Consider the following 27,098-nt stretch of genomic DNA (forward strand, 5'->3'; position numbering starts at 1 on the left):
AACACACACCCTCACACACACACCTCCAGGAGAGAGAGACGTGAGTGGTGTCTGTGGTTGATGCATCCAGCGAAGCACTTTCTCTGACTTCCCACAGCTCTCAGACCTTCACATGTAGAATCCATCCCTAGTGGCTACTATTATTCTTAGCCTTGTAGTCCAGATGTAGGCAGATGAGAACCCTTATTACAACATAATTACTACTGAGAGCAGAGGAGGCTGCTGACGGGAGGACGGCTCATCATAATGGCTTGAGCGGAGCAAATGGAACGGCATCAAACAGCTGGAAACTATGTGTTTGATGTATGAGATACCATTCCACTGATTCCACTCCGGCCATTACCACGAGCTCGTCCTCCCCAATTAAGGTGCCACCAACCTCCTGTGACTGAGAGCTGCAGTAGTTTCTCCTCCAGACGCCAGGCCACAGTAGCTCAGCCTGTCTCAGTGTCCTGCTAGCCTCGGGCCGCGTCCGAAATGGCACCCCCAAAATGCACTGCTTTTGAACAGCGTCTTTGGTTCCGGTCCAAAGTAGAGCACTATGTAAAGAATAAGGTGTTCTTTAAATGCAGCCTCAGTATCCTGCGAGCCTGGACTGGCCACGTGGGTTAATGAGACATTAATAGGGACGCAGCCTCAGTGTCCTGTGAGCCTGGACTGGCCACGTGGGTTAATGAGACATTATTAGGAAGGCAGCATCAGTGTCCTGTGAGCCTGGACTGGCCACGTGGGTTAATGAGACATTATTAGGAAGGCAGCATCAGTGTCCTGTGAGCCTGGTCTGGCCACGTGGGTTAATGAGACATTAATAGGGACGCAGCCTCAGTGTCCTGTGAGCCTGGACTGGCCACGTGGGTTAATGAGACATTATTAGGAAGGCAGCATCAGTGTCCTGTGAGCCTGGTCTGGCCACGTGGGTTAATGAGACATTAATAGGGACGCAGCCTCAGTGTCCTGCGAGCCTGGTCTGAACACGTGGGTTAATGAGACATTAATAGGAAGTGATGTGGTCCATGTGGTCCATGTGGGGGACTAAAACTGTCTCTAATACTTCTAGAGGGACCTGACTGATGACCCGTCCTTACAATAGTGGAGGGAGGGAGGGAGGGAGGGAGGGAGGGAGGGAGGGAGGGAGGGAGGGAGGGAGGGAGGGAGGGAGAAAGATAGCTTTGATTCATTTTTTCTGTCTCTTGGCTCTCATCTTCAGTGTGAACTCTGTGGGCCACTTTCCCAGATTCAGATTGCCATTTGAGTATTATTTAAAGTCAAGGACTAGGCTTGTTTGGGTTGATCAGTTACTGTCCTCTGTAAGGTTTATTGAGATACCTTGTGCTCATGCAGTTTGACTTGATTTGACTGTACCTCTGTGATGACAGGTTTGCAGTATCCAGCCCCGAACATCAGGTTCTCCATGGACACCCCCATGGCTGACGGGTCAGTACCGTTCTCTTGGGAGCCCTTTCCCAGCCAGGAACCCTTCCCTGTATGGGCAAAACTATGGAGAGAGAGAGAGAGAGAGAGAAGAGCAGTAAGTCATTATGTAATCAATAGAGTTCTGGTGTAACCAGGGAAAAGAATGGCTGAACATTCAGGTTAAGATATTGGCAAGTAGATTCATCAAGTGTTTGAAAAACAACTTCTTCAAGTAGCAGGCCAGTGGATGCAGTCTCAGAGCAGGTTGCTAAACTAAACCCATTCTAACAGGAGAGGAGATACGTGGTGTGACAGCTAAGAAGTGATCATCAGTGTGACATGTACACACACACACACACACACACACACACACACACACACACACACACACACACACACACACACACACACACACACACACACACACACACACACACACACACACACACACACACACACACAGGCATGCATGTTTGCATAGACATGCACACACACAAAGACACACACGCAGTATTACCTGATGAGTGGTTGATGTAAGGCCACCAAGGATGCGTGTATGGAGACAGAGACGACGGACAGGTGGAAGTAGTCAAACATGACAGGTACATGGTGGTGGAGACCTCTCCTGGGGTGGAAGTGGAGACCCAGGGTTCTACTGCTGATCACTGGGACTGTCACGATGTCCCCTAACCTAAAGACAACACAGTTAGCGTCTAACCCCGCCTGAGAACAACAGCAGAGAGAGGTCATGCCAGAACAGTATACAGTTACAACATCATGCCAAAGACAGTGAATGCCAGTTTAAAATACATTGTTCAAACTATTACCCATTTAAAAGGACATCATGTAATGGGTTATCATCCAGCTAGGATAAGAGACATTTCAAGAAAGCACACCAGTGTGGTGAAAAAAACGAATCTCCCTCTGGGGCAATAAAGTTGAAACTTGAACTTGGTAATATTCTTCACACACTAACACCATAAGTTCTGAGCAGCAAAGTCTGAGAAGTTGTAAGCGCTCCAAATGGGATGTTTAATGAGGCCTCCAGGACACATTACAAGTCATCTATCACCTGTCTGTGGCCTACAGTAACTATTGAGCTACTGAGCAGCCACAGCACAAACACGCAGACGTTGGAGTGACAGTATCCAACACGAACTCATCCTTTATTTCACACACACACACACACACACACACACACACACACACACACACACACACACACACACACACACACACAAATGTACACACGCATGCAAGTCTGCACAGAGATGTGGGTAAAGTAGTGTTTTTTTCATGACAGTGCAGTCTGTCAGTCTGTTAGAGCCAGAGGCTTTTCCCTGGCAGGACATCATTAAGACCTGGGCCTCAGCACTACTAACTGAGGGCCTCTCAGAACTGACAGATAGGGCAGGGGGGAAAGGAGGAGAGATGGGGAGAAAGTGAAAAGAAAAGTGCCAGAGAAGAAGGAGCATGTAACCGAGTGTTTAACGTACTGTTGCTCGTTGTCTGTGAAGTGAAGGTCCAGCTTCAACTGAAAGTCCACTTCACTCAGAGCCTCTTCCACCTGTGAGAACAGAAACACAGGCACAGTCACAAAATCAACAAGACTCTATCAACCAGAATTAGACAAATCAGCAATGAAATTCAATGGGTATAAAAAACGAATGTTGTAAATCCATACCAGTGTAACAATACTATCGTGCGACATTGAACCCTGAGCAGCTGTTAATGTGTGTGTAGCATTGGCATTAGTTTCTCTACTGTGTCTTCTGTCTGGTTACACTGTAGACCGAACAGTATTGTTCGTATCATGATGAAGGTAAAAGGCAGGTAGTTGGATTTGGGATAGGGTAATCAATTGAACCCTATTTGAATAAAGCAGTGGAAAACAAAAAAGCCATACACTACTAAAGAGTACACCGTTGAGAGAAATGAAGAATAATTTGGAAGAAATCTCTCCCTACTGTATCTCTCATTTATTTTCACACACCCTACTTCTCTGTCTCTCTCTCCCAGTCTCTCCTCTCTCTCTCTCATTCTCTCTCCCCCTCCCTCTCCTCTCTCTCGCTCTCTCTCTCTCCTCTCTCTCGCTCCTCTCTCTCTACCCCTCTTTCTCACTCTCTCTCCTCTCCCTCTCAGTCTCTCTCCTCTCTCTCTCTCCCTCTCTCCTCTCTCTCCCCCCCTCTCTCCTCTCTCTGACTCTCTCTCTCCCCCCTCTCTCTTCTCTCACTCTCTCTCCTCTCTCTATCTCCTCTCTCTTTCTCTCTCACTCTCTCTCTCTCCTCTCTCACTCTCTCATCTCCCTCTCCCACTCTCTCTCCTCTATCTCACTCTCTCTCTCCTCTCTCCCTCACTCTCTCCTCTCTCTCCCCCTTTTTCTCCTCTCTCTCGCTCTCTCTCTCCTCTAACCCCCTCTCTCTCTCATTCTCTCTCTTTTCCCTCTCTCACTCCCCCTCTCTCTCCTCGCTCTCGCTCTCTCTCCCCTCTCTCTCGCTCTCTCTCTCTCTACCCCTCTCTGTCCTCTCTCTCACTCTCTCTCTCCTCTCCCACTCTCTCTCCCTCTCTATTCTCTCCCTCTCCTCCCCCTCCCTCTCTTCTCTCTCTCTTTTCTCTCTCTCCCCCTCTGTCTCCTCTATCGCGCTCTCTCTCCCCTTCTCTCTCTCGCTCTCTCTCTGCGCCTCTCTCTCTCTCGTCTCACTCTCTTTGTTGTTATCTCTCTACAGCAAGCACACACACACACAAACAGACACACACACACTTACACACACACACACACACACACACAAACACACACACACAAATACACAACATGCTCTGTGTAGCAGAACAAACAGCATTGTCAAATCCTATTGATATTCTGATTGGATAAACATACACACTGGGGAAATCGAGTTCTATTTTGTCCTTCTTATCAGAGTCTGACGGAAGAAGAGGGAAGGAGAGAGATATACTGAGAGATAGAGAAGGAGTGTGAGAGAGAGGGGTGGAGGAGAGGAGGGGGGAGAGGGAAAGGGAGAGAGGGGGAAAGAGAGAGAGAGAGAGAGAGAGAGAGAGAGAGAGAGAGAGAGGGGGAAAGAGAGGAATGAGAGGGAGGGAGAGAGAGAGCGGGGGGTAGAAGGGGAGAGGGAAAGGGAGTAAGAGAGAGTGATAGACAGAGAGAGAAAAGGAGTTAACCTCTGGAAGGATAATGAGAAGAGGGGATGTCTGAAATCTGATCTACGTTCCAGCCCACAGCCTCTCTCTCAACACCTTTGCATAAATAATGTGTCATACATTTAATGAAAAAACCTAAATTTAGGAGACCTCAAAGGTAGGTAGCCGACATGAAATAAATCAATTAGGAGAGTTGACCTGCCATGTAACCAATAAGCTGATGATTCTGACAGTTACATTCTGACTGTACCAGGGTTCCTGTTTAACACTGTAGGTTAGATTGTAGGTAAGATACCTGAGCAGTGCATTCGCAAAGTATTCAGACCCCTAAGTTACAGGCTTATATTAAAATAGATTAAATAAATTAAAAAAAATCCTCATCAATCTACACACAATACCCCCTAATGACAAAGCAAAAACATGTTTTTAGAATTTTTTGCTAATTTATTACAAATAAAAAACAAAAATATCTTATTTACATAAGTATTCAGACCCTTTGCTATGAGACTCGAAATTGCGCTCAGATGCATCCTTTTTCCATGAATCATCCTTGAGTTGTGGTGAATTCAATTGATTGGACATTATTTGGAAAGGCACACACCTGGTCTATATCAGTTGACAGTGCATGTCAGAGCAAAAACCAAGCCATGAGGTCGAAGGAACTGTCCGTAGGCCACCGAAACAAGATTGTGTCGAGGCACAGATCTGGGGAAGGGTACAAAAAACTTCTCCAGCATAGAAGTTCCCCAAGAACACAGTGGCCTCCATCATTCTTAAATTGAAAATGTTTGGAACCACCAAGACTCTTCCTAGAACTGGCCACTCGGCCAAACTGAGCAATTGGGGGAGAAGGCCCTTGGTCAGGGAGGTGACCAAGAACCCGATGGTCACTCTGACAGTGCTCTAGAGTTCCTCTGTGGAGATGGGAGAACCTTCCAGAAGGACAGTTGTCCCCAAGAAGACTCAAGAATGTAATCGCTGCCAAAGATGTTTCAACAAAGTACTGAGTAAAGGGTCTGAATACTTATGTAAACGTGATTTTTTTTTTTACTTTTTTTTATTAGCAAACATTTTCAAAATCATGTTTTTGCTTTGTCATTATGGGGTACTGTGTGTAGACTGACGAGGATTTTTTTTTTTCTACATTTTTGAATAAAGTTATAACGTAACAAAATGTGGAAAAAGTCAAGGGGTCTGAATACCTTCCGAAGGCGCTGTAACACAGTCCAATATGCAAACATTCCATTCCAGCTAAACAATGGATGTATAGTGTTTAGCTTTTTTTGGGCTGAATTAAAAACCTGCGAACTGTAATATTTGACACACACATATGAAGGTACCCATAAGGTATCATTTCTGAGGAAAAAAATTTAAAAATTGGTGGATATAGCGTTTTGGAAATAAACTGGTTAAAGTGGTTAAATTGAGCTGGTGTGTGTGATTGTGTGTGTGTGTTTGTGTGTGTGTCTCACCCTCTCCCCGTCCAGCAACAGGTGGACCTTGAAGAGCATGCGGTCATTGACGTTGACCTCTTCGTTCCGGTAGAGTATCTGGAAGATCCGACTGAACACCGTAGTGTCCTCATGGACCCCATCATGGACCCCCGCAGAGCTGAAACTACAGTCACCTGGGGGGAGGGAGGGCAGAGAACATCAGCAGTACCCTCGTCGTCATCATCTGCCTATACGCGGACGAGGCGCTACGTTTTTTGAGAGTCAGCTGGGGGTCTCAATTTTCTGTTGAGAGTTGGAATAGTAGAATACACAAGGTGCAGTTATGACATTCGGTTGTGCATCAGCACTTTTTATCTTGTTATGTCAGTCACTGACAGTCACTCACATTTTATAGATTGCTCGGTAAGTTAGTCTAGCCAGCTATCTAAACCTTGTAGTAATCAGGGCTGAATTACTGAGTTACTTACCGGGCAAGCAAGGCACGTGCCCAGGAGCCCACATTGATTTTGTTAGTCACTCTCACTCAGATATCACATGAACCTGGTTTAAGTCATGGCAAAATTGCAGGGTTTTAAAACAGGCTTTTTTTAAAAAAAACATGCTCTCTCTGCCCATGGCAAAATTAGTAGAATTGCATGAAATTAGTTTTCATTAAAACTGCAAAATGCTCTCTGCCCATGGCAAAATTAGTAGAATTGCATGAAATTAGTTTTAATTAAAACTGCAAAATGCTCTCTGCCCATGGCAAAATTGCAGGAAAATAATTGAAAAGGTTTTACAAGCGAGGTGGTGGGGCCCCCCAACCAGATCTCGCTTCGGGCCCCCAAAGCCTAGAGATGGCCCTGATTATCATCATACATGACAAACACATCAACTTTCCCATCACAGGTCATTTCATGTCCTCCTCATAACTGAGACTCAGAAGCAGTGACTATGCATAGCTGAATGGATAAATATACAATCTGACATTTCTCTGGATATCAAAATAAATGGGTTTCCATTAAATCTCTATATAGTCAGTGGTGTTTTCTGCTTGTTTCTGAAAAGTAGATGTGAGGAAGCAGCTGTCTGCATCCGGCTGCTGGATGTGCAGCTGTGATAGGCCTTTGAAGGAAGCATCCCACTGAGGTGCTCTCCTTTTATCTACCTCAACATGCACTCTACACCCCCTCCTCTCTTTCTCTCTCTCTCTCTCCCTCGGTTCCTCTGTTTCTTCTCTCTGTTCTCCACTTCTCTCCCTCTCTCGGCAGCCCTCTCCAGAAAGAACAGTCGCTTCAACCAGCACGAGTGGCAGACTATTTTGTACAAAATGTAGATTTAGTGAAAGAATGTTGTGTTTTGGCAGCATGATGTGATACTGCAAGCGCAAATAGTCTTATTTAATTCCAAACCAATCATAGCCTGGCTATTACAGATGAACAGTCCGTTTGTCAACAGAGTTGTAATGAGGGTGAATGCTCAGTGCTCCAGGCCAATCTAAAAACATGGCATCTCTAGTTCTGCTCTACAGGGAGAGAGGGAGAGAGGGAGAGAGGGAGCGAGGGAGAGAGGGAGAGGGAGAGAGGGATAGAAGGATGGATAGAGGGATAGAGGGAGAGAGGGATAGAGGGATAGAGGGAGAGAGGGATAGAGGGAGAGAGGGAGAGAGGGATAGAGGGACAGAGGGAGAGAGGGAGAGAGGGATAGAGGGAGTGGAACTAGCAAGGCATTAAAGAGGCTTCACTGAGACTCCTTGTGATACTGAGGTACTAATCAAGTTATCAATCAAAATACTGTACTTCATTTACACAGTCTGACACGGCATGTGATTTAAAGTATGCAATCAAAGCGTTCATGTTCTAAAGCCAAATACAGGAGTTACAGGTGTTAGGGAGTTTTCACATAATGTTAGACTCTCCAACTTTAAGCCTTCAACCACTGTACCTCTGCACCAGAAGTAACCTGCTAACGCTGCACATACACTCACTATTTCTTTCTTTTCTCTCGCTCTCAATTCAATTCAAATCAAGGGGCTTTATTGGCATGGGAAACATACATTTACATTGCCAAAGCAAGTGAAATCGATAAACAAAAGTGAAATAAACACTCACAGAAATTCCAAAATAATAAAATTATTTCAAATGTCATATTATGTCTATATACCGTGTTGTAGCGATGTGCAAATAGTTAAAGTACAAAAGGGAAAATAAATAAATATGGGTTGTATTTACAATGGTGTTTGTTCTTCACTGGTTGCCCTTGTCTCTCTCTCTCTCTCTCTCTCTCTCTCTCTCTCTTCTTTCCCTCTCTCTCTCTTGCTTGCTCTCTTTCTCTCTCTCTCTTTCGCTCTCTCTCGCTCTCTTTCTCTCTCAATCTCTCTCTCTTCCTCCTCACTCGCTTTCTCTTTCTCTCTCTCGCTCTCTTTCTCTCTCAATCTCTTACTCTCTCCCTCCTCACTCTCTCTTTCTCTCTTTCTCTCTTTCGCACCTTCTACCCTCTGTTTTTCTCTCTCTAGTCCCTATCCTCTCTCTCTCTCACTCTTTCTCAGATATTCTCCTACTGTTTGTGTGACATAATACCTTTATAGTTAAGCTACTGTAAGGAGGCAGCAGAACAGTAAATGCTAAGCTAATTGATATAACACCATCCTGACTTAACACAGCACAATGTTTGTCTGTATGAACCACAGTCATTAAATGGCTGGGCTTCTTCAGAAGCGAGACAATCCGTCACACCTTTCATTTCTTTGCTTGAAATGTCAAGTACACAACCCTTTAATTTCCCACAGTACTCTGGGTGGATCATTTCCCAAGTCTCTGTGGTTGATAAATGTCTTTGTCCTGGCTGGCTGGAACGGAGCGTGTCATTGGCTGGTGAATTTATGTCTGGGAGCCCTGTCTGTCCTGTCTGTCTGTGAGGCTTTTGGCTGTAATACGTGACCTTGTAGAGGAGGAGCTGCAGGAGAGGGGAGGGAGATGGGGAAGGGGACTGCGGCTAAGCCCTCCAATTAGAATATGGATACATACTGTAATGTTACTGTACGTTCCAATTGCTGCAATGTAGCTAGCGACACTCACTGTGTACAGATACTATGGCACTGCTGCACTGTGTGTGTGCAGGGAATCCTGATACTAGGCTAGGCTATATGAATATTCTGCACTACAGCAAATTATTTGCTGATGTTATCATCTGGCAGTGCAGAGATAATCACCACAACCTATTATTGCTGAAAGTGAACATATTATGGACAATAAACTAAACATTATCGACAACGACCTAATCATATTATGGGCGCTAAATACTGCAAAGTCGTTCAAGTTGATGCCCTCCACTCTACGCAGTTCTCCTATCCAATCATATAAGGGATCTAATGCATACTGTAGTTAAATATGCAGCTAACCTCTCATTATATACTGCTCTGTACCTTACAAATTGATACAGTAAAATACTATGCCGTTTTATACTGCATAGCACCATGTGAAGCTCCACCATACAACAGGTCACATTGGTCTGATCAATCCCTCCCTGACTTCCCCACATAGGTCAGAGTGACATCCAGATTATTAGAGTCAGTAGGAGGCTAGGAGCAGGTGGCTGGAGGGTCTGAGGAAATGCCTGAGTGTCACATCTCAATGTCAGGGTCAGACCAACACAACGAAGGGCTTTTGCAGCCCGGACCATGCACACACTTACCCACACACACACACACACACTGCTCCCTGCATCCTGTTCCAATCATAATGAACTAATAATAGATTTTTTATTACAGCAAATCAGAGACGCCTGGGATATGGCTTCCTGCTTATCCAGGGGACCAGATCTGTCTGCTAATGCTGACGGGACTACAGTACAGGACAATGACAGCGTGTGTCAGCCCGGTCTACTGGAACAGTCTTGCACACCGAAAAAATATATTCTCAACACTAACATTTAGTAACGGCCACTGAAGTCAACAAAAGTGTAGTTGTAATGCACCACAAAGGGTAAAACCGCATCATGCACTTAAGCCAGATTCATCAGCCTGACTTTCACATTTCCTCACAGAGAGAGAAGAAAACACTCTCCACCAATAACAACAAGGCGTATTACTACTAAACAGAGAACACGAGAGGAAGCGGTCAGCTGGAAGTAACACACTGTTACTTCTCTTTTGGTGCATCCAATGCCAGCTTTCCTCTGGTTTAACTCTTGTCATTTAACTCTGTCATGTTACAACAAAATCCTTTGATCTTCTTGTGAATACGTTCACAACCCTAAACCGATTGCTTGAGACCATGTAAAACAGGCAGGAGACACTCGGTGGCAATGGGCACTTTGTCCCGTCTCTTTCTGTGGGACTGTATCTTCTCGAGAAGAGAGGGACTACTTTCAGAACATGCAAAGTCTATATCGAAACTCAATGCGATACAAATTCATTTTCATGTATTAAAGCCAGCTGAGACACGTGCACTGTTTAAATCATTAGTCAACACAATGATGTTCAATAAACCTTTTAGTTTCACATCTCTAAGACAAAGATAGGCAGTTTTCATGGCTGCCTCCGATTCCTGCACATTATGCAACCCTGAAGCACCCATAGTTAGGTGCTAATGGTGGCCTGCTGTATGAGGCCTAACCAGATGGTATAACACATCAGAAACATGAATAATATGGGCCATACACACAGCTAGCATGTGGTACAGACTTAATTCCTCCAAAACGTTGAGCCCCATGATAAAAAGTCAAGACCAAGGCTCCAACACAGCACACCACCTACGCACTGCTGTTCCCATATACTATAGTTTCAGTGGCCAAATGCAATAAAAAGCAGGTGTTGTTTTCAGAAACATCAAAGGAAACTGTACTTCAGCATGTGTGACATTGGGGCTAAGAATGTGGATCACAGAAGATGATCGTAATCATGTAGCAGGGTAACCAGAACATTCTCTCTGTCAGACAAGCATTATCATCTCACACTCAACCCACAACAGTCCCTGGCCTAACAGACCTCATAGACACAGTGTCCCAACCACTGGCATGTTATGCATGAACTCAAACTACCTGTATAGAAGTCTCGGTATGCTACAAGCTGGTCTGGGTCTTGCCCACCTGCCCATTGCTGGAATCAGTGAGACACATTTGTGTGGGAATTAGCATCTGTAAAACTAAGAAACTGTTCTATGGCATCTATGGTATCTTTCAGCATGACCTGGCCAGAACCTGCTCAGGAAAAAACTCCTGGCCCAATCTACGGCAAATGGAAAACATACCGATGCTTCAAAGTTCAAACGATCCATTAAAAACTTCCAACGTTATTCAGATTTAACTCAATGTGAAAACATTACCTGTATTCCCTGGTGTTGTTGCTATCAACCTGTGTGGTACACGAGGAGAGACCTTCAGCCCTGCTCGGACCTGGTAGAATCTGGAGGGAGAAAACAATACAATACATTCAGTTACTACACAGATGTAGGATATTAATTTGAGCCAGTTCGCTACTGCAGAACAATATACCTGCAGCAACAGGAACTGTGAATTATTATGTGGATTATAATTCATGGGAATCTTTTGTAGGGGTCGATCCATTTTTTAATTAGGGCAAATCAAGTCTGACATTTTAAAGTGGAAATTACAAACTTTAGAAGCCTTTTTAAACCTCAAATATACTACAAGTTTGCATTTCCTGCCGTGCAGGAAAATTCCTGCAACAACAGAATGATCAAATTAAGATACGGCATCTGCAAATAGCTAATACACACATGCCGGTGCGACGCATCACTACACATACCACACACATACTATAGCATATGAAATCAATGGCCATAATGGAGTGGAAAGAACTGCCGCTTTCCATGACATCAGACCCGGGGCTAGCACTGTCATGTTAAACACAGCTGCTAAGGAATTGTACAAATTTACCTTAATTATTAACGAGGACGGGATAAAATGGCAAATAAATAAGAAATGACTCATCGTAATGCACATCCATTCAGTGGAGTCTGCTGCTGTCTGTGCTTGAAGATCAACAGTAGCAGAGCTCTGAACAATAGCTGATAAAACTGATACTACATCCCTAATACTATCATTTGGATTTGCCTCATGCATACTATTATCATCCTGCAAATGCTGACATACAGCAGTCCTTCGTACAAAAAGATGTGGGTATGAAAAGTGCAGTGAAACACGCGTCTTTCAAAGATCACTTTCAGTATTGGAGTGTGAATGGATGTGGTTCTGTGTAAAAACACATTGTGTCCCCTGCAATTGCACTCCACACTGCCGTTTCCCACCTGGACAAAAGGAACACCTATGTGAGAATGCTGTTCATTGACTACAGCTCAGTGTTCAACACCATAGTGCCCTCCAAGCTCATCACTAAGCTAAGGCCTTTGACCACAAGGAACTACAGAGAGTAGTGCGGACGGCCCAGTACATCACTGGGGCCAAGCTTCCCGCCATCCAGGACCTCTATACCAGGCAGTGTCAGAGGAAAGCCCTAAAAATTGTCAGACTCCAGCCACCCTAGTCATAGACTGTTCTCTCTGCTACCGCACGGCAAGCGGTACCAGAGCGCAAAGTCTAGGTCCAAAAGGCTTCTTAACAGCTTCTACCGCCAAGCCATGAGACTCCTGAACAGCTAATCAAAGGGCTACCCAGAGTCCTCTTTTACGCTGCTGCTACTCTCTGTTTATTATCTTTGCATGGTCACTTTACCTCTACCTACATATACATATTACCTCAATTACCTCGACTAACCTGTGCCCCCGCACATTGACTCTGTACCGGTACCCCCTGTATATAGCCTCCACATTGACTCTGTACTGGTACTCCCTGTATATAGCCTCCACATTGACTCTGTACCGTAACACCCTGTATATAGCCTCCACATTGACTCTGTACCGGTACTCCCTGTATATAGCCTCCACATTGACTCTGTACCGTAACACCCTGTATATAGCCTCCACATTGACTCTGTACTGGTACTCCCTGTATATAGCCTCCACATTGACTCTGTACCGTAACACCCTGTATATAGCCTCCACATTGACTCTGTACTGGTACTCCCTGTATATAGCCTCCACATTGACTCTGTACCGTAACACCCTGTATATAGCCTCCACATTGACTCTGTACCAGTACCCCTGTATATAGCCTCCACATTGACTCTGTACCAGTACCCCTGTATATAGCCTCCACATTGACTCTGTACCGTAACACCCTGTATATAGCCTCCACATTGACTCTGTACCAGTACCCCTGTATATAGCCTCCACATTGACTCTGTACCAGTACCCCTGTATATAGCCTCCACATTGACTCTGTACCGGTACCCCCTGTATATAGCCTCCACATTGACTCTGTACTGGTACCCCCTGTATATAGCCTCCACATTGACTCTGTACCAGTACCCCTGTATATAGCCTCCACATTGACTCTGTACCGGTACCCCTGTATATAGCCTCCACATTGACTCTGTACCAGTACCCCTGTATATAGCCTCCACATTGACTCTGTACCAGTACCCCTGTATATAGCCTCCACATTGACTCTGTACCGTAACACCCTGTATATAGCCTCCACATTGACTCTGTACCAGTACCCCTGTATATAGCCTCCACATTGACTCTGTACCAGTACCCCTGTATATAGCCTCCACATTGACTCTGTACCGGTACCCCCCTGTATATAGCCTCCACATTGACTCTGTACTGGTACCCCCTGTATATAGCCTCCACATTGACTCTGTACCAGTACCCCTGTATATAGCCTCCACATTGACTCTGTACCGGTACCCCTGTATATAGCCTCCACATTGACTCTGTACCAGTACCCCTGTATATAGCCTCCACATTGACTCTGTACCAGTACCCCTGTATATAGCCTCCACATTGACTCTGTACCGTAACACCCTGTATATAGCCTCCACATTGACTCTGTACCAGTACCCCTGTATATAGCCTCCACATTGACTCTGTACCGGTACTCCCTGTATATAGCCTCCACATTGACTCTGTACCGGTACTCCCTGTATATAGCCTCCACATTGACTCTGTACCAGTACCCCTGTATATAGCCTCCACATTGACTCTGTACCGTAACACCCTGTATATAGCCTCCACATTGACTCTGTACCAGTACCCCTGTATATAGCCTCCACATTGACTCTGTACCGTAACACCCTGTATATAGCCTCCACATTGACTCTGTACCAGTACCCCTGTATATAGCCTCCACATTGACTCTGTACCGGTACTCCCTGTATATAGCCTCCACATTGACTCTGTACCGGTACTCCCTGTATATAGCCTCCACATTGACTCTGTACCGGTACCCCTGTATATAGCCTCCACATTGACTCTGTACCGGTACTCCCTGTATATAGCCTCCACATTGACTCTGTACCAGTACCCCTGTATATAGCCTCCACATTGACTCTGTACCAGTACCCCTGTATATAGCCTCCACATTGACTCTGTACTGGTACCCCCTGTATATAGCCTCCACATTGACTCTGTACCGGTACCCCTGTATATAGCCTCCACATTGACTCTGTACCAGTACCCCTGTATATAGCCTCCACATTGACTCTGTACCAGTACCCCTGTATATAGCCTCCACATTGACTCTGTACCGGTACCCCTGTATATAGCCTCCACATTGACTCTGTACCAGTACCCCTGTATATAGCCTCCACATTGACTCTGTACCAGTACCCCCTGTATATAGCCTCCACATTGACTCTGTACCGGTACCCCCTGTATATAGCCTCCACATTGACTCTGTACCAGTACCCCTGTATATAGCCTCCACATTGACTCTGTACCAGTACCCCTGTATATAGCCTCCACATTGACTCTGTACCGGTACCCCTGTATATAGCCTCCACATTGACTCTGTACTGGTACCCCCTGTATATAGCCTCCACATTGACTCTGTACCGGTACCCCCTGTATATAGCCTCCACATTGACTCTGTACCAGTACCCCTGTATATAGCCTCCACATTGACTCTGTACCGGTACCCCCTGTATATAGCCTCCACATTGACTCTGTACCGTAACACCCTGTATATAGCCTCCACATTGACTCTGTACTGGTACCCCCTGTATATAGCCTCCACATTGACTCTGTACCGGTACTCCCTGTATATAGCCTCCACATTGACTCTGTACTGGTACCCCCTGTATATAGCCTCCACATTGACTCTGTACCGTAACACCCTGTATATAGCCTCCACATTGACTCTGTACTGGTACACCCTGTATATAGCCTCCACATTGACTCTGTACTGGTACCCCCTGTATATAGCCTCCACATTGACTCTGTACCGTAACACCCTGTATATAGCCTCCACATTGACTCTGTACCGTAACACCCTGTATATAGCCTCCACATTGACTCTGTACCGGTACTCCCTGTATATAGCCTTGCTATTGCTATTGTTATTTTACTGCTGCTCTTTAATTATTTGTTACTTTTATTTTATTACAATTTTTTTTACTGAACACATTTTTCTTCTTACATTTTTTTGCATTGTTGGTTAAGGGCTTGTAAGTAAGCATTTCAGTAAGGCCTACACCTGTTGTATTCGGCGCATGTGACAAATACAATTTGATTTGATTTGAGACCCATCGGAAGGCGATGGAAGAGACCAGAGCCTAGCTGTGAACAGACGTGGTATCATCAGGGTTTTAGCGAGCAGGGAAAAGGTTTTGGAGGTTGATAAATAAGGGGATAGACTTCAAGCAGATCACAGCACGACTGTGTGAAACCCATTGTAGAACATGTTATGGTTAGAGTCAGAGTGTATTGTGGGAAAAAGATAACAGAGAGAGAAGCAAGAGATGTGGATGATATACAGTATACCTGTAGTTTGTCTTGATATCATGCACTACATCATTGACATATGAACACTTTTCCAATAAAAACAAAAGTGGAAACATTCATTAATTGTACTAGTCAGAACGTCAGAAACAGATGCTGCATGGTTGGCAGAGTGCATTCTGGGTATCACACACTGGATATGTATTGGCAACCAGTTCTTCAAATGGACTTCAAATGGACATGCTCCTAGAAACTACAAACAGGATTATCAATCAAACCTGATTAGAGCATCAAGAGCAACGTTAGACGTGACTAATTCGCCATCCGTTCAGCTCAACTAAAAGGTCTGCGCTGATCTTATCACCATCTCCTGGTTTAAAACATCAAACATAGACTTTCGTTTAATGCAATTACTCCTCTATAGGGTTTGTATAAAACGTACATGGGAATAGCTTTTTCAGGGCTGTATATAAGATTTGCATAGATATTTAACCTAATGGTCTTTCATTGTACATTTCTCCTTATCTCACAATAGCCAATGACTGTGTTTTCTTTACACCAGCAGTCACTTGGACAGGAGTCTCTGACTCTCTCTCCCTCTGTTCTGTCCTCCGATCAGACCTACTCCCTTCTTGTTGCTGTTTGGGGCGGAAACATGCATAAGAACAAATATATTAGTGCACTCAGGCTCAGCTAAGCAGGATTATATTTTGCTAAAGCCCTCCCTGTCCTGTTTGGATCCAGGAAAATCTAATCTGGGTAAAGCTGGCCATTCAGTCAGTCAGAGTCACATCCCACAGGCTAGCCCGATGCCCGGTTATAATCTCTCAGCAGATACACTGTATCTGTACGGCATAAAGATGACCCTATACTACCTCGTGTCTGTGTCCCAGATAGCACCCCATTCCCAATGTAGCGTACGACCAGGCCCATATCTGTCCGTTTTCTAAATAATAACTGTCCGTTTTATCATTAATATGAAGTATGAAGCAGCCAGAGATACAGGTGGAGACTGTCAGTGGGTATCAATATGAAGTATGAAACAGCCAGAGATACAGGTGGAGACTGTCAGTGAGTATTAATATGAAGTATGAAGCAGCCAGTGATACAGGTGGAGGCTGTCAGTGGGTATTAATATGAACTATGAAGCAGCCAGAGATACAGGTGGAGACTGTCAGTGGGTATTAATATGAAGTATGAAGCAGCCAGAGATACAGGTGGAGACTGTCAGTGGGTATTAATATGAAGTATGAAGCAGCCAGAGATACAGGTGGAGACTGTCAGTGGGTATTAATATGAAGTATGAAGCAGCCAGAGATACAGGTGGAGACTGTCAGTGAGTATTAATATGAAGTATGAAGCAGCCAGAGATACAGGTGGAGACTGTCAGTGGGTATTAATATGAACTATGAAGCAGCCAGAGATACAGGTGGAGACTGTCAGTGGGTATTAATATGAACTATGAAGCAGCCAGAGATACATGTGGAGACTGTTTCAACCCAAGTTTCCTACATGCCACAGGAGTGTGCTAGCCCTCTGAGCTAAAGCCTAATGATTAGCTTGGGCAGTCTTCAGGTCTCAAGGCAAATGTACTCATCACAGGAGCGTGGTTCACCGATCCACCTCCATTACACTCACCCTCTCTGGAAGAGATCCACATTGTGAAACTTGTTCAGCTCTATAGAAAACTCCAAGGTCCCCTGTACTTCAGACATGATATGTTCCAGGTCATCCCCTGCAGAGAGGAAAGAGAATATATCAACCAATATGAGATGGGTAAAAAGGAAGTCACAGTAGACACATCTGGATGCATACTGTATTGTAGTGTGAGGGACACACTGAGAAATGCTCTATTGCACTACCCCCATTGTTTTATGACTGAAGTGACAAAGCCAGCAGCACCTTCATGATTCATCAGTGAATTCATGGCCAACAAAGCATCCTTTCATACAAAAAAAACTAAAAAAGGAATCATTCACAAGGAATCAAAATCAAATCAAACCATGACATTTATCATGTAATCATTGAACACTGTCATTTGTCTTCTTCACTGTAGTGCTTCTGTGACTCTGTTGACCTTCGGAGGCCTCATAGTGAGAAGCACACTGGCATTTAGGGAGGAAACCCCAGACTGGATATAGAAGTTCCTCTACACACACACACACACACACACACACACACACACACACACACACACACACACACACACACACACACACACACACACACACACACACACACACACACACACACACACACACTCTCCTCCTCCACCATGGTTTCTAATTAGACAAACAATGAGTCATTCAGGAAGCGTTTGCCTTGGTCCTTCCATCTCCCAGGAAGCTTATTCACAGAGTCAACACTCAACAGACTGCACATCAACCTCAGCATGGAACATTGAGATGAACGGAGAGAGAGACACCCGCCAGGAAGTTTTAGAAAACAGTAATAAATTAATGGAATGGAAAGTATTGACTCAAAATATATTCACCTCTTAATGTGTTTTCTAATCATAACGATATCATGTTGAAGACTGTGTTCTTTAAGACATTTACATGTACATGTTAGTCATTTAGCCAACGCTCTCTTCCAGAGCGATTTACAGTCAGTGCGTTCGACTTACGTCGTTAAAACAACCACGTATTTCACAGTCACGAATAAAGATTTCTAGCCTTCTTCTCAAGATAGTAGTAGAAGTAGTTAGCAATAGCATGGGTAAGGTTGTTATCTCACTGCATTACTATAGTAACTTAGTAGCCGTTGTGTTTATTTCCTGTTTTGATTCAGATTTAAAGCCCAGAGGCTGACATGCAAAACCTCTACTAACGAGTCACAGTTACTCATTGAGCTTGTTTGATCCCCATTTAATAACTCTACCAAATCAAATACTATACGCCATTTAACAGATGATACATTTTAAATATAGATGGCCACGGGAATGGAACCCACAACCCTGACAGTGTGAGCTCCATGCTCGACCAACTGAGCCAATGAAACAACAGCAGAGCCATGCCTGTAGGACAGCAAACTAAGCATCACATTTCTATGTGACATGATCTGCATTAAAATCTACTTCCAAAAACGATGCAAAAAGCTGTTTGTCCCCATTTAGACTGTTCTAGCTTCACAGACACATCAAAACAAAGGGATAACAGATCATAACAATAATTTGACGCCGTAAAGCAACTACGCAGAAGTAAGCAAGAGAAACACAATAACAAAGCCTCGTTCTCCACTACTGTGTTGGCCATTATGGCATTGCTGTTGAAAACCAGCTAAAGGGAAGGAAGATATATGTCACACAGCATTGCTGCCTTCTGCTGACATGACTTCTTGTGTTACATGAACATGTGAGGGGGCAGGCACACACACACACACGCACACACACACACACACACACACACACACACACACACACACACACACACACACACACACACACACACACACACACACACACAAAAACATGCACGCACACACCCCCCTGCCCAAACTGGCTACTTTAATAAAGGTTATGATAGGGAACTTAGGTTTGTGCTGCGTCAGTCCGTGGGTCATTTTAACAGTGACCTGTCCTGACACAGAGCCTTGACCCAGCAGCCTCGAACAGTTGGTGGAGAGAGAATATGTGGAGGATGTTGTGCTGCTGTGTAAAGTATGCTGTATTGTACATCAGCGCTGTATTCTACACCAGGGCTGTATTGTACATCAGTGCTGTATTGTACATCAGTGCTGTATTCTACATCCGTGTTGTATTGTACATTGTATTGTACATCAGTGTTGTATTGTACATTGTATTGTACATCAGTACTCTATTGTACGTCAGTGTTATATTGTATATCAGTGTTGTATTGTATATCAGTGTTGTATTGTATATCAGTGTTGTATTCTACATCAGTGTTGTATTGTACATCAGTGTTGTATTCTACATCAGTGTTGTATTGTATATCAGTGTTGTATTGTACATCAGTGTTGTATTCTACATCAGTGTTGTATTGTACATCAGTGTTGTATTGTACATCAGTGTTGTATTGTACATCAGTGTTGTATTGTACATCAGTGTTGTATTGTACATTGTATTCTACATCAGTGTTGTATTGTACATCAATGTTGTATTGTACATCAGTGTTGTATTGTATATCAGTACTGTATTGTACATTGTATTGTACATCAGTGTTGTATTGTACATCAGTGCTGTATTCTACATCAGTGTTGTATTGTACATTGTATTGTACATCAGTGTTGTATTGTACATTGTATTGTACATCAGTGTTGTATTCTACATCAGTGCTGTATTCTACATCAGTGTTGTATTGTACATTGTATTCTACATCAGTGTTGTATTGTACATTGTATTCTACATCAGTGTTGTATTCTACATCAGTGTTGAATTGTTAATCAGTGTTGTATTCTACATCAGTGCTGTATTGTACATTATTTTGTCTAAAGTGTATTACACAATGTAAAATGCGTCATTTATTTGATTTAGTCAACATTTTCCCAAGTCTCACTTGAGCCCAGTTCTAGTCAGCTGTTGTCAGCTGTCTCACATTGAGTCAAAAGCAGGAGCTCTGCATTTTCATCTCTCTGTCTGGGACATATACAGGCTACAGCTGGGACTGAACACGGTGTGCCTTACAGAAACACAGGAGGTTGCAGATCAGTCAATCTCTCTCTCTCTCTCACTCTCGTTCTCTCTGTCACACACACACACACACACACACACACACACACACACACACACACACACACACACACACACACACACACACACACACACACACACACACACACACACACACACACACACACAATCCCAGTGTAACCGCTAGATCATGCTAACTGTCAGCAGAAGTACTGTATATGGCGGAGGCTGCATTGTCTCCCCTGCTAATCAACCGAGGCAGAAATTGATCAATAATTGAATGTAAATAAGTCAAGGGCACCGTATCTCCAGACCATAGAATTACATAGAACTTTGATAGGATCTCTGTGATCCACAAACACAAACAGATTCAAGGGTATTACATGTTTGCAATAATTCCCTTATTTCTACTGAGCTTGTCTGCCTGTGCTGATGATGATGAAGATGAGGAGAAGGATGACGATGAGGAGGAGGAGGAGGATGATGAAAATCCATTTTTCATCATCATCCTGAATGCTATATATGCTGAATGCATGGCATTGAACCATATAATTTAATAGATGCTGCTAAATATCCCTGACCAACAGTACACTGCTCCAGCTACACATTCTCCCTGACCTACACTGCTCCAGCTACACATTGTCCCTGACCTACACTGCTCCAGCTACACATTCTCCCTGACCTACACTGCTCCAGCTTCACATTGTCCCTGACCTACACTGCTCCAGCTACACATTGTCCCTGACCTACATTGCTCCAGCTACACATTGTCCCTGACCTACACTGCTCCAGCTACACATTGTCCCTGACCCACACTGCTCCAGCTACACATTGTCCCTCACCTACACTGCTCCAGCTACACATTGCCCCTGACCTACACTGCTCCAGCTACACATTGTCCCTGACCTACACTGCTCCAGCTACACATTGTCCCTGACCTACACTGCTCCAGCTACACATTGTCCCTCACCTACACTGCTCCAGCTACACATTGTCCCTGACCTACATTGCTCCAGCTACACATTGTCCCTGACCTACACTGCTCCAGCTACACATTGTCCCTCACCTACACTGCTCCAGCTACACATTGGCCCTGACCTACACTGCTCCAGCTACACATTGTCCCTCACCTACACTGCTCCAGCTACACATTGTCCCTCACCTACACTGCTCCAGCTACACATTGGCCCTGACCTACACTGCTCCAGCTACACATTGTCCCTGACCTACACTGCTCCAGCTACACATTGTCCCTGACCTACACTCCTCAGGCTGGGTCAACTGCTGTGGCTTTGTCTCACCGGATCTCTCAGTTTAATCAAAATGTTCTCTATAGTCAGTTAAATGACTCTTACTGTATGTACAAGATAAGCCAGATAGGTTGTTGCTACGTCTAAAACTCAGATCCTCTGTGATTCAAAGAGACCTCCCACTTACACTGTAATTCAACTGTTAAGACAGATGAAGTCTAGACAGAATACTGAGACCTGGAGATTGTTGTCCAGTATGATATGTTCTAGGTCTGTCCCCGACTAAAACAAATCTTGGTCGACCAAGAGTCTTCTGTTCTTTCGACCAATCAATTGGTCTGAATTTTTAAACGTGTATTTTTCCACATATAGATACATCCTATGGGTTTTAATCAAATCAACTATATTCACTAAGCTTATCTGATGCTTCAAGCACACTGTTTGATTAAATAATTAAGACACACAGATGACTAGAGGGAGTCTGACCAGCAATTTATTTGATTGTGCCAGGCCGGGCTCAGACTCGCTGCGCCGTGTTATAAAAAGACAGCAAGTGACTGTGACAAGCACCCGTTGTTTCTCTCTTCTCCCTGCTGCAGCGACCACCACAGAACATCAAAGTGTTTATCGCGCTGTCCATGTTGCTTAAGCTGCAACATAATTACAGCCATTCTGTTACCAAACTCCCTCATTTGTTTAGGAAAAACATTCCCTATTCCCTCAACCCTTGCTCTCTTTACGTGACACATGTACGCATCGGATGCACGGGACCAATAGGGCCTGACCTATAGCATATCCTATGCTATGGGGTTTCATTATGTGGTTTCCTCTCTCCTCACTTTTCTTAGGCAATAAGGCTATTTTCTCATCTCCTCATTCTGCTGCTGCCTCTGCTCTCAACCCCAATATGCTGGTAAACTTTGCCATTATGCACATAGCAACATGGTCTAGGAAAAGGTACCAATTCAACAGTGCACTGATGTGTTTCAGAACCGCGGACAGCGACCGCTATCCAACGCAGGAGAAAGTGCATTTGTTTTATAATAATATCTTTTTTTTTTGCTTTGCACCATTGTTCTTACATAGTTTAACCATATACAATTTCAGTACCACATGTCTTAGACTGATGGACTGTGCCATCCCCACAGCCTCCAAAATGGATCAGTCCACTCAGACAGGCACCAATAAGACAGGTGTCTTGTATACCATGATTTTCATGTTTTTATTTGTTACTGCTCGACTAAAGAAATCTCGGTCGACCTACAGCCTATTGACCAAACAATCGACCAGTCGACTAAATGGGTTCAGCCCTAAAATGCTCTTCATCATCTACCATGCTAGTAGCTGATGGGGATGCTCTGAAGTCCAATTACAATAGACCCTTCAATGTGCTGCTGCTTGTGGCCATATGCTGCTGTTCTGATGAGCCTGTAGGTAAAAATCATTAAACCCTAATCATGACAAAGTGCCACCTGCTTGGGTTAAAGACACACTTTCAGATGACTATTTAATGCAGAGTACTATAACACTACTGAGGCTGGGGCTCTATGAGGCTATTACAGGTACAGTACTGAGGCTGGGGCTCTATGAGGCTATTACAGGTTACAGTACTGAGGCTGGAGCTCTATGAGGCTATTACAGGTTACAGGACTGAGGCTGGAGCTCTATGAGGCTATTACAGGTTACAGTACTGAGGCTGGGGCTCTATGAGGCTATTACAGGTTACACTACTGAGACTGGAGCTCTATGAGGCTATTGCAGGTTACACTACTGAGGCTGGAGCTCTATGAGGCTATTACAGGTTACAGTACTGAGGCTGGAGCTCTATGAGGCTATTACAGGTTACACTACTGAGGCTGGGGCTCTATGAGGCTATTACAGGTTACACTACTGAGGCTGGAGCTCTATGAGGCTATTACAGGTTACACTACTGAGGCTGGAGCTCTATGAGGCTATTACAGGTTACAGTACTGAGGCTGGAGCTCTATGATGCTATTACAGGTTACACTACTGAGGCTGGGGCTCTATGAGGCTAGTACAGGTTACAGTACTGAGGCTGGAGCTCTATGAGGCTATTACAGGTTACACTACTGAGGCTGGGGCTCTATGAGGCTATTACAGGTTACAGTACTGAGGCTGGAGCTCTATGAGGCTATTACAGGTTACACTACTGAGGCTGGAGCTCTATGAGGCTAGTACAGGTTACACTACTGAGGCTGGAGCTCTATGAGGCTATTACAGGTTATACGGTCGTGCTCTATGGGGGACTTGAGTTGGTCACCACTAATCTCTCAACCACAGCAAGCACAACAAGCCCCTGGCTCTTCTCTCACTGACCTGGCTTGTATGTTCAGCTGGCAAATAGACTGACATTTCAGTTACTGAAATAAGGACAAAACCCAGTACACACGTAGTATTCGTACATTAGCCTACGAGTAGTTCGTAGACCTGAAATAGTCTAGAAAAATGAAGGTCAGCACAATAATATGGATTCAAATGTTATTTTTCACCACAGAATTTCCTACCTGCAGTCTGCAGGTAGGCTACCTTCTATTTTTCTCCTTCTGAGAGTATAACCAAATATCTCAGGATCAGAGGGGGACATTATTCAGAGTATGGCAGCCTACTGTCGCTTCTTGCCTATATTTGGAGTGAGCATTTGGAGAGGCATAACTGAGACAACTGGCCAAGCGTAGGCGTAATCCTAGGACAGTCACAGTGTCATGACAACCGGCTGAATGTTTACACAACATCGTCACATGACAGGAAATTAATCTCACACACTCACTTCATAATGAACCTCCATCTCATGAAGCAGACTAGAATAAAAGGCAAACACACCGTCCCTACAAATAAATAGAACATACTGGAATACAACAACATCATCCCACAGAATAGACACTCCAGGCACACTGGTATCCTTATACTCTATGCCACACAATAAATTAAATGGCTATTTTCTTGGTTTAAAGACAAATTAGCCTAACGGTATTGTTGAGTTACAAGAACAGCAGTAGGCCTATGCTGGACTTGTACACTGATCTGTCCCTCCATGCACCGACTGGAACTAGGCTATATGAGAAGTGTGAACTACCCGCTTCTTAAAAGTCACAATCCCTAGGAATAAAGCACCATGTAAGGAAGGGAGGTGCAGCAAAAATATGTGATACAGGGAGAGCATAACTGACTGTGTAAAGGAGAGAGAAGATTATGTAAATCCTGTGATAGTGAACTCTGGGCCAAGTTCTTCTCAGGACATTAGCTACTGTAGAAATACTAGTTTAGATCACAGTCACACACACATTTCTGGAAGGGTGGAGAGTGGGTGGGGGTTGCAGTGACTTACTGAACTTGCAGTTCTGTTCCGTGCTGATAACAACGTGTAACATTTCTCCAAAGGCTCCAATATAATATATCATAGTAATTCACCCCGTCAAGTCATCCAACTAGCCAAGGAACATAACATTGCTGTGGCCTGTGTGCTGTTGGTACAGCGGTTGGAGGGTTGATGGAGGTGGAATAAGATCTGTCTAACAGCAGATTGTGTGAAACATCAATGCTGTCTTCACACGGAAGTCCCATGTGGTCTGACTACATTTTGCCCGGAGCGGATGGACCTGGGAGGGTTGAAGTCAGCTGGAAAAGCCTTGTTTTATCACTTCAGGAATCTGCTGTAGGGGTCTGCTGAGGTGCTAGGAAAGTAAACTGTTCACCAAGCGGACAGCTGCATGCAGTGTGCAGCAGACAAAGCACCTGCCCTCCACTAAGCAGCTATGGGGGTTTGCCAAATGTTTTCCATAAAATGATTTGCTCTGTGTGTGTGCGTGTGTGTGTGTGTGTGTGTGTGTGAGTGCGTGCGTGCGTGCGCGCGAGGCAGACACAACGTTCTACTGTTGGTATTTTAGTGATGCTGTTATAGCCAACGCTGCTATTATAGACTCATCAACCTTTTAACCGCAACTAAATTATGAGCTGGCTCGTTGGCAACAATGTAGCGGACAGGTCTGTTACAACCTTGTCAAAACATTCTCAGTTTCACAATACAGCAGCAAGCAACAGCCGGCCCGTTATATTCTCTGTCTGTCCCACTGCACTGTGATGGACAATGAGGATGCTAGCTACAATGTAACAAACCTTACCTTGCTCACTGATGCGCTGCGAATCCCCACGCAATAACCAGTGTCCACCACTGTTTAATATCCAGAAGGCTTTGGCTTCACAACCTACAGCGACCCTTGCCTTTCAGATCTACGGAGGTACGATGCCTTGTCTGTGTTCAGTGGTTATATCGCTGTTGTAAGCTGCTGCTCACCGCTTCTCCTGCTGCTGCTGCTGTTGCCATGGTTATCCATTCAGCCCCTGTATCCTCTCCTTCTGCAGTGCAAAACACTAGAAGTCAGCCTCCTAGCTTAGCTTACGTTTCCCCCATCATGATAGTAATGTTCAATTTGTCTAAGTGGTGCGCCTGGCCTGTCTCGTGGTTTAGCTTCGTGTTTATCCTCTGTCTGGTGGTTGACACATCGTTTCGGGAGAATATTAACAGTCAGCGTGCACAGGTTGTGCCAGTATCCTGCCGTGGCTGCTGCATGCTTGTGCACTGTGCTTACAATTGACGGGCTGACGTCAACGCCGGCTGAGAAATGAAACACTGAAAGAGTCCACCTGACAACTTTCACCATCACTATCAACACAAATACAGTAGGCTATGTTTACAGTCATTAGATTGTTAGCATTTCTTAGTTTGGTGTATTCTACAACAACTAGACTATTATGGGATTGAGAAGCAAAATATGGAGTCATGGAGTTATGAGTTCAGTAAACACAAGAAGTAAGAGGGGTGTTCCACAACAATGACAGTAATCTAGTGATAGGGTTTACCAAAGAAAAACGTCAAATTCCTGGTTAACAGGTTGGAGCACTCATAAACAGGCAGAGATATATATTTTATCACGCTCAGGGTTTATTTCATGATCTGATGCCTACACAGGTATAGCCTACTGACGTTTTGACGTCACATGACAGGTTCCTCAGAGTCAAGGAGTTATGTCCGGTACCAGTAATAACATTCCCCAGCGGCTCAACATCTGTAGGTCAGCAGGCTATTGTGCAACTCATTTTCACTTTCATAGTTACTCTTCTCCATCCTCTCTCTCTCTCTCTCTCTCTCTCTCTCTCTCACCCACCCATCCCTCCCCCTCCCCTCTCTGTAGTATAAAGCCTTATCTTAGAGCCCAGGTTCTACCCATCATTATCCCCATGTGTCTGACAGAAGAGGGATTGCAGGTGTGTAGACAGAGTCATGTGACCAGAAGCATCTAGAACCATCTGGTAAAGGTATAAACACTTCCTGTAGTCATCTATATAGTTATCTGTATGTGCTGTTAGGACCTGCGGA

General features: G+C 44.5%; 1 protein-coding gene across 1 annotated transcript in view; it reads right to left on the reverse strand.

Moving 5' to 3' along the window:
* The window catches only part of LOC106588622 (protein FAM135B), a 53,066-nt gene extending 26,740 nt beyond the window's left edge, over window positions 1-26,326 (reverse strand). Inside the window, exons 1-7 of the mRNA XM_014177789.2 lie at window positions 25,843-26,326; window positions 17,444-17,540; window positions 11,327-11,406; window positions 6,042-6,196; window positions 2,910-2,980; window positions 1,931-2,104; window positions 1,363-1,495 (exon numbers count right to left, since the gene is read on the reverse strand). Of these exons, the coding sequence (XP_014033264.1) occupies window positions 1,363-1,495; window positions 1,931-2,104; window positions 2,910-2,980; window positions 6,042-6,196; window positions 11,327-11,406; window positions 17,444-17,520 (690 nt within the window). The 5' untranslated portion in view covers window positions 17,521-17,540; window positions 25,843-26,326. The remainder of the gene's footprint in view (window positions 1-1,362; window positions 1,496-1,930; window positions 2,105-2,909; window positions 2,981-6,041; window positions 6,197-11,326; window positions 11,407-17,443; window positions 17,541-25,842) is intronic.
* Between the last annotated feature and the right edge of the window lie 772 nt (window positions 26,327-27,098).

This window comes from Salmo salar, chromosome ssa27 (genome assembly GCF_905237065.1).
Source record: "Salmo salar chromosome ssa27, Ssal_v3.1, whole genome shotgun sequence".
Classification (NCBI taxonomy): Eukaryota; Metazoa; Chordata; class Actinopteri; order Salmoniformes; family Salmonidae; genus Salmo; species Salmo salar.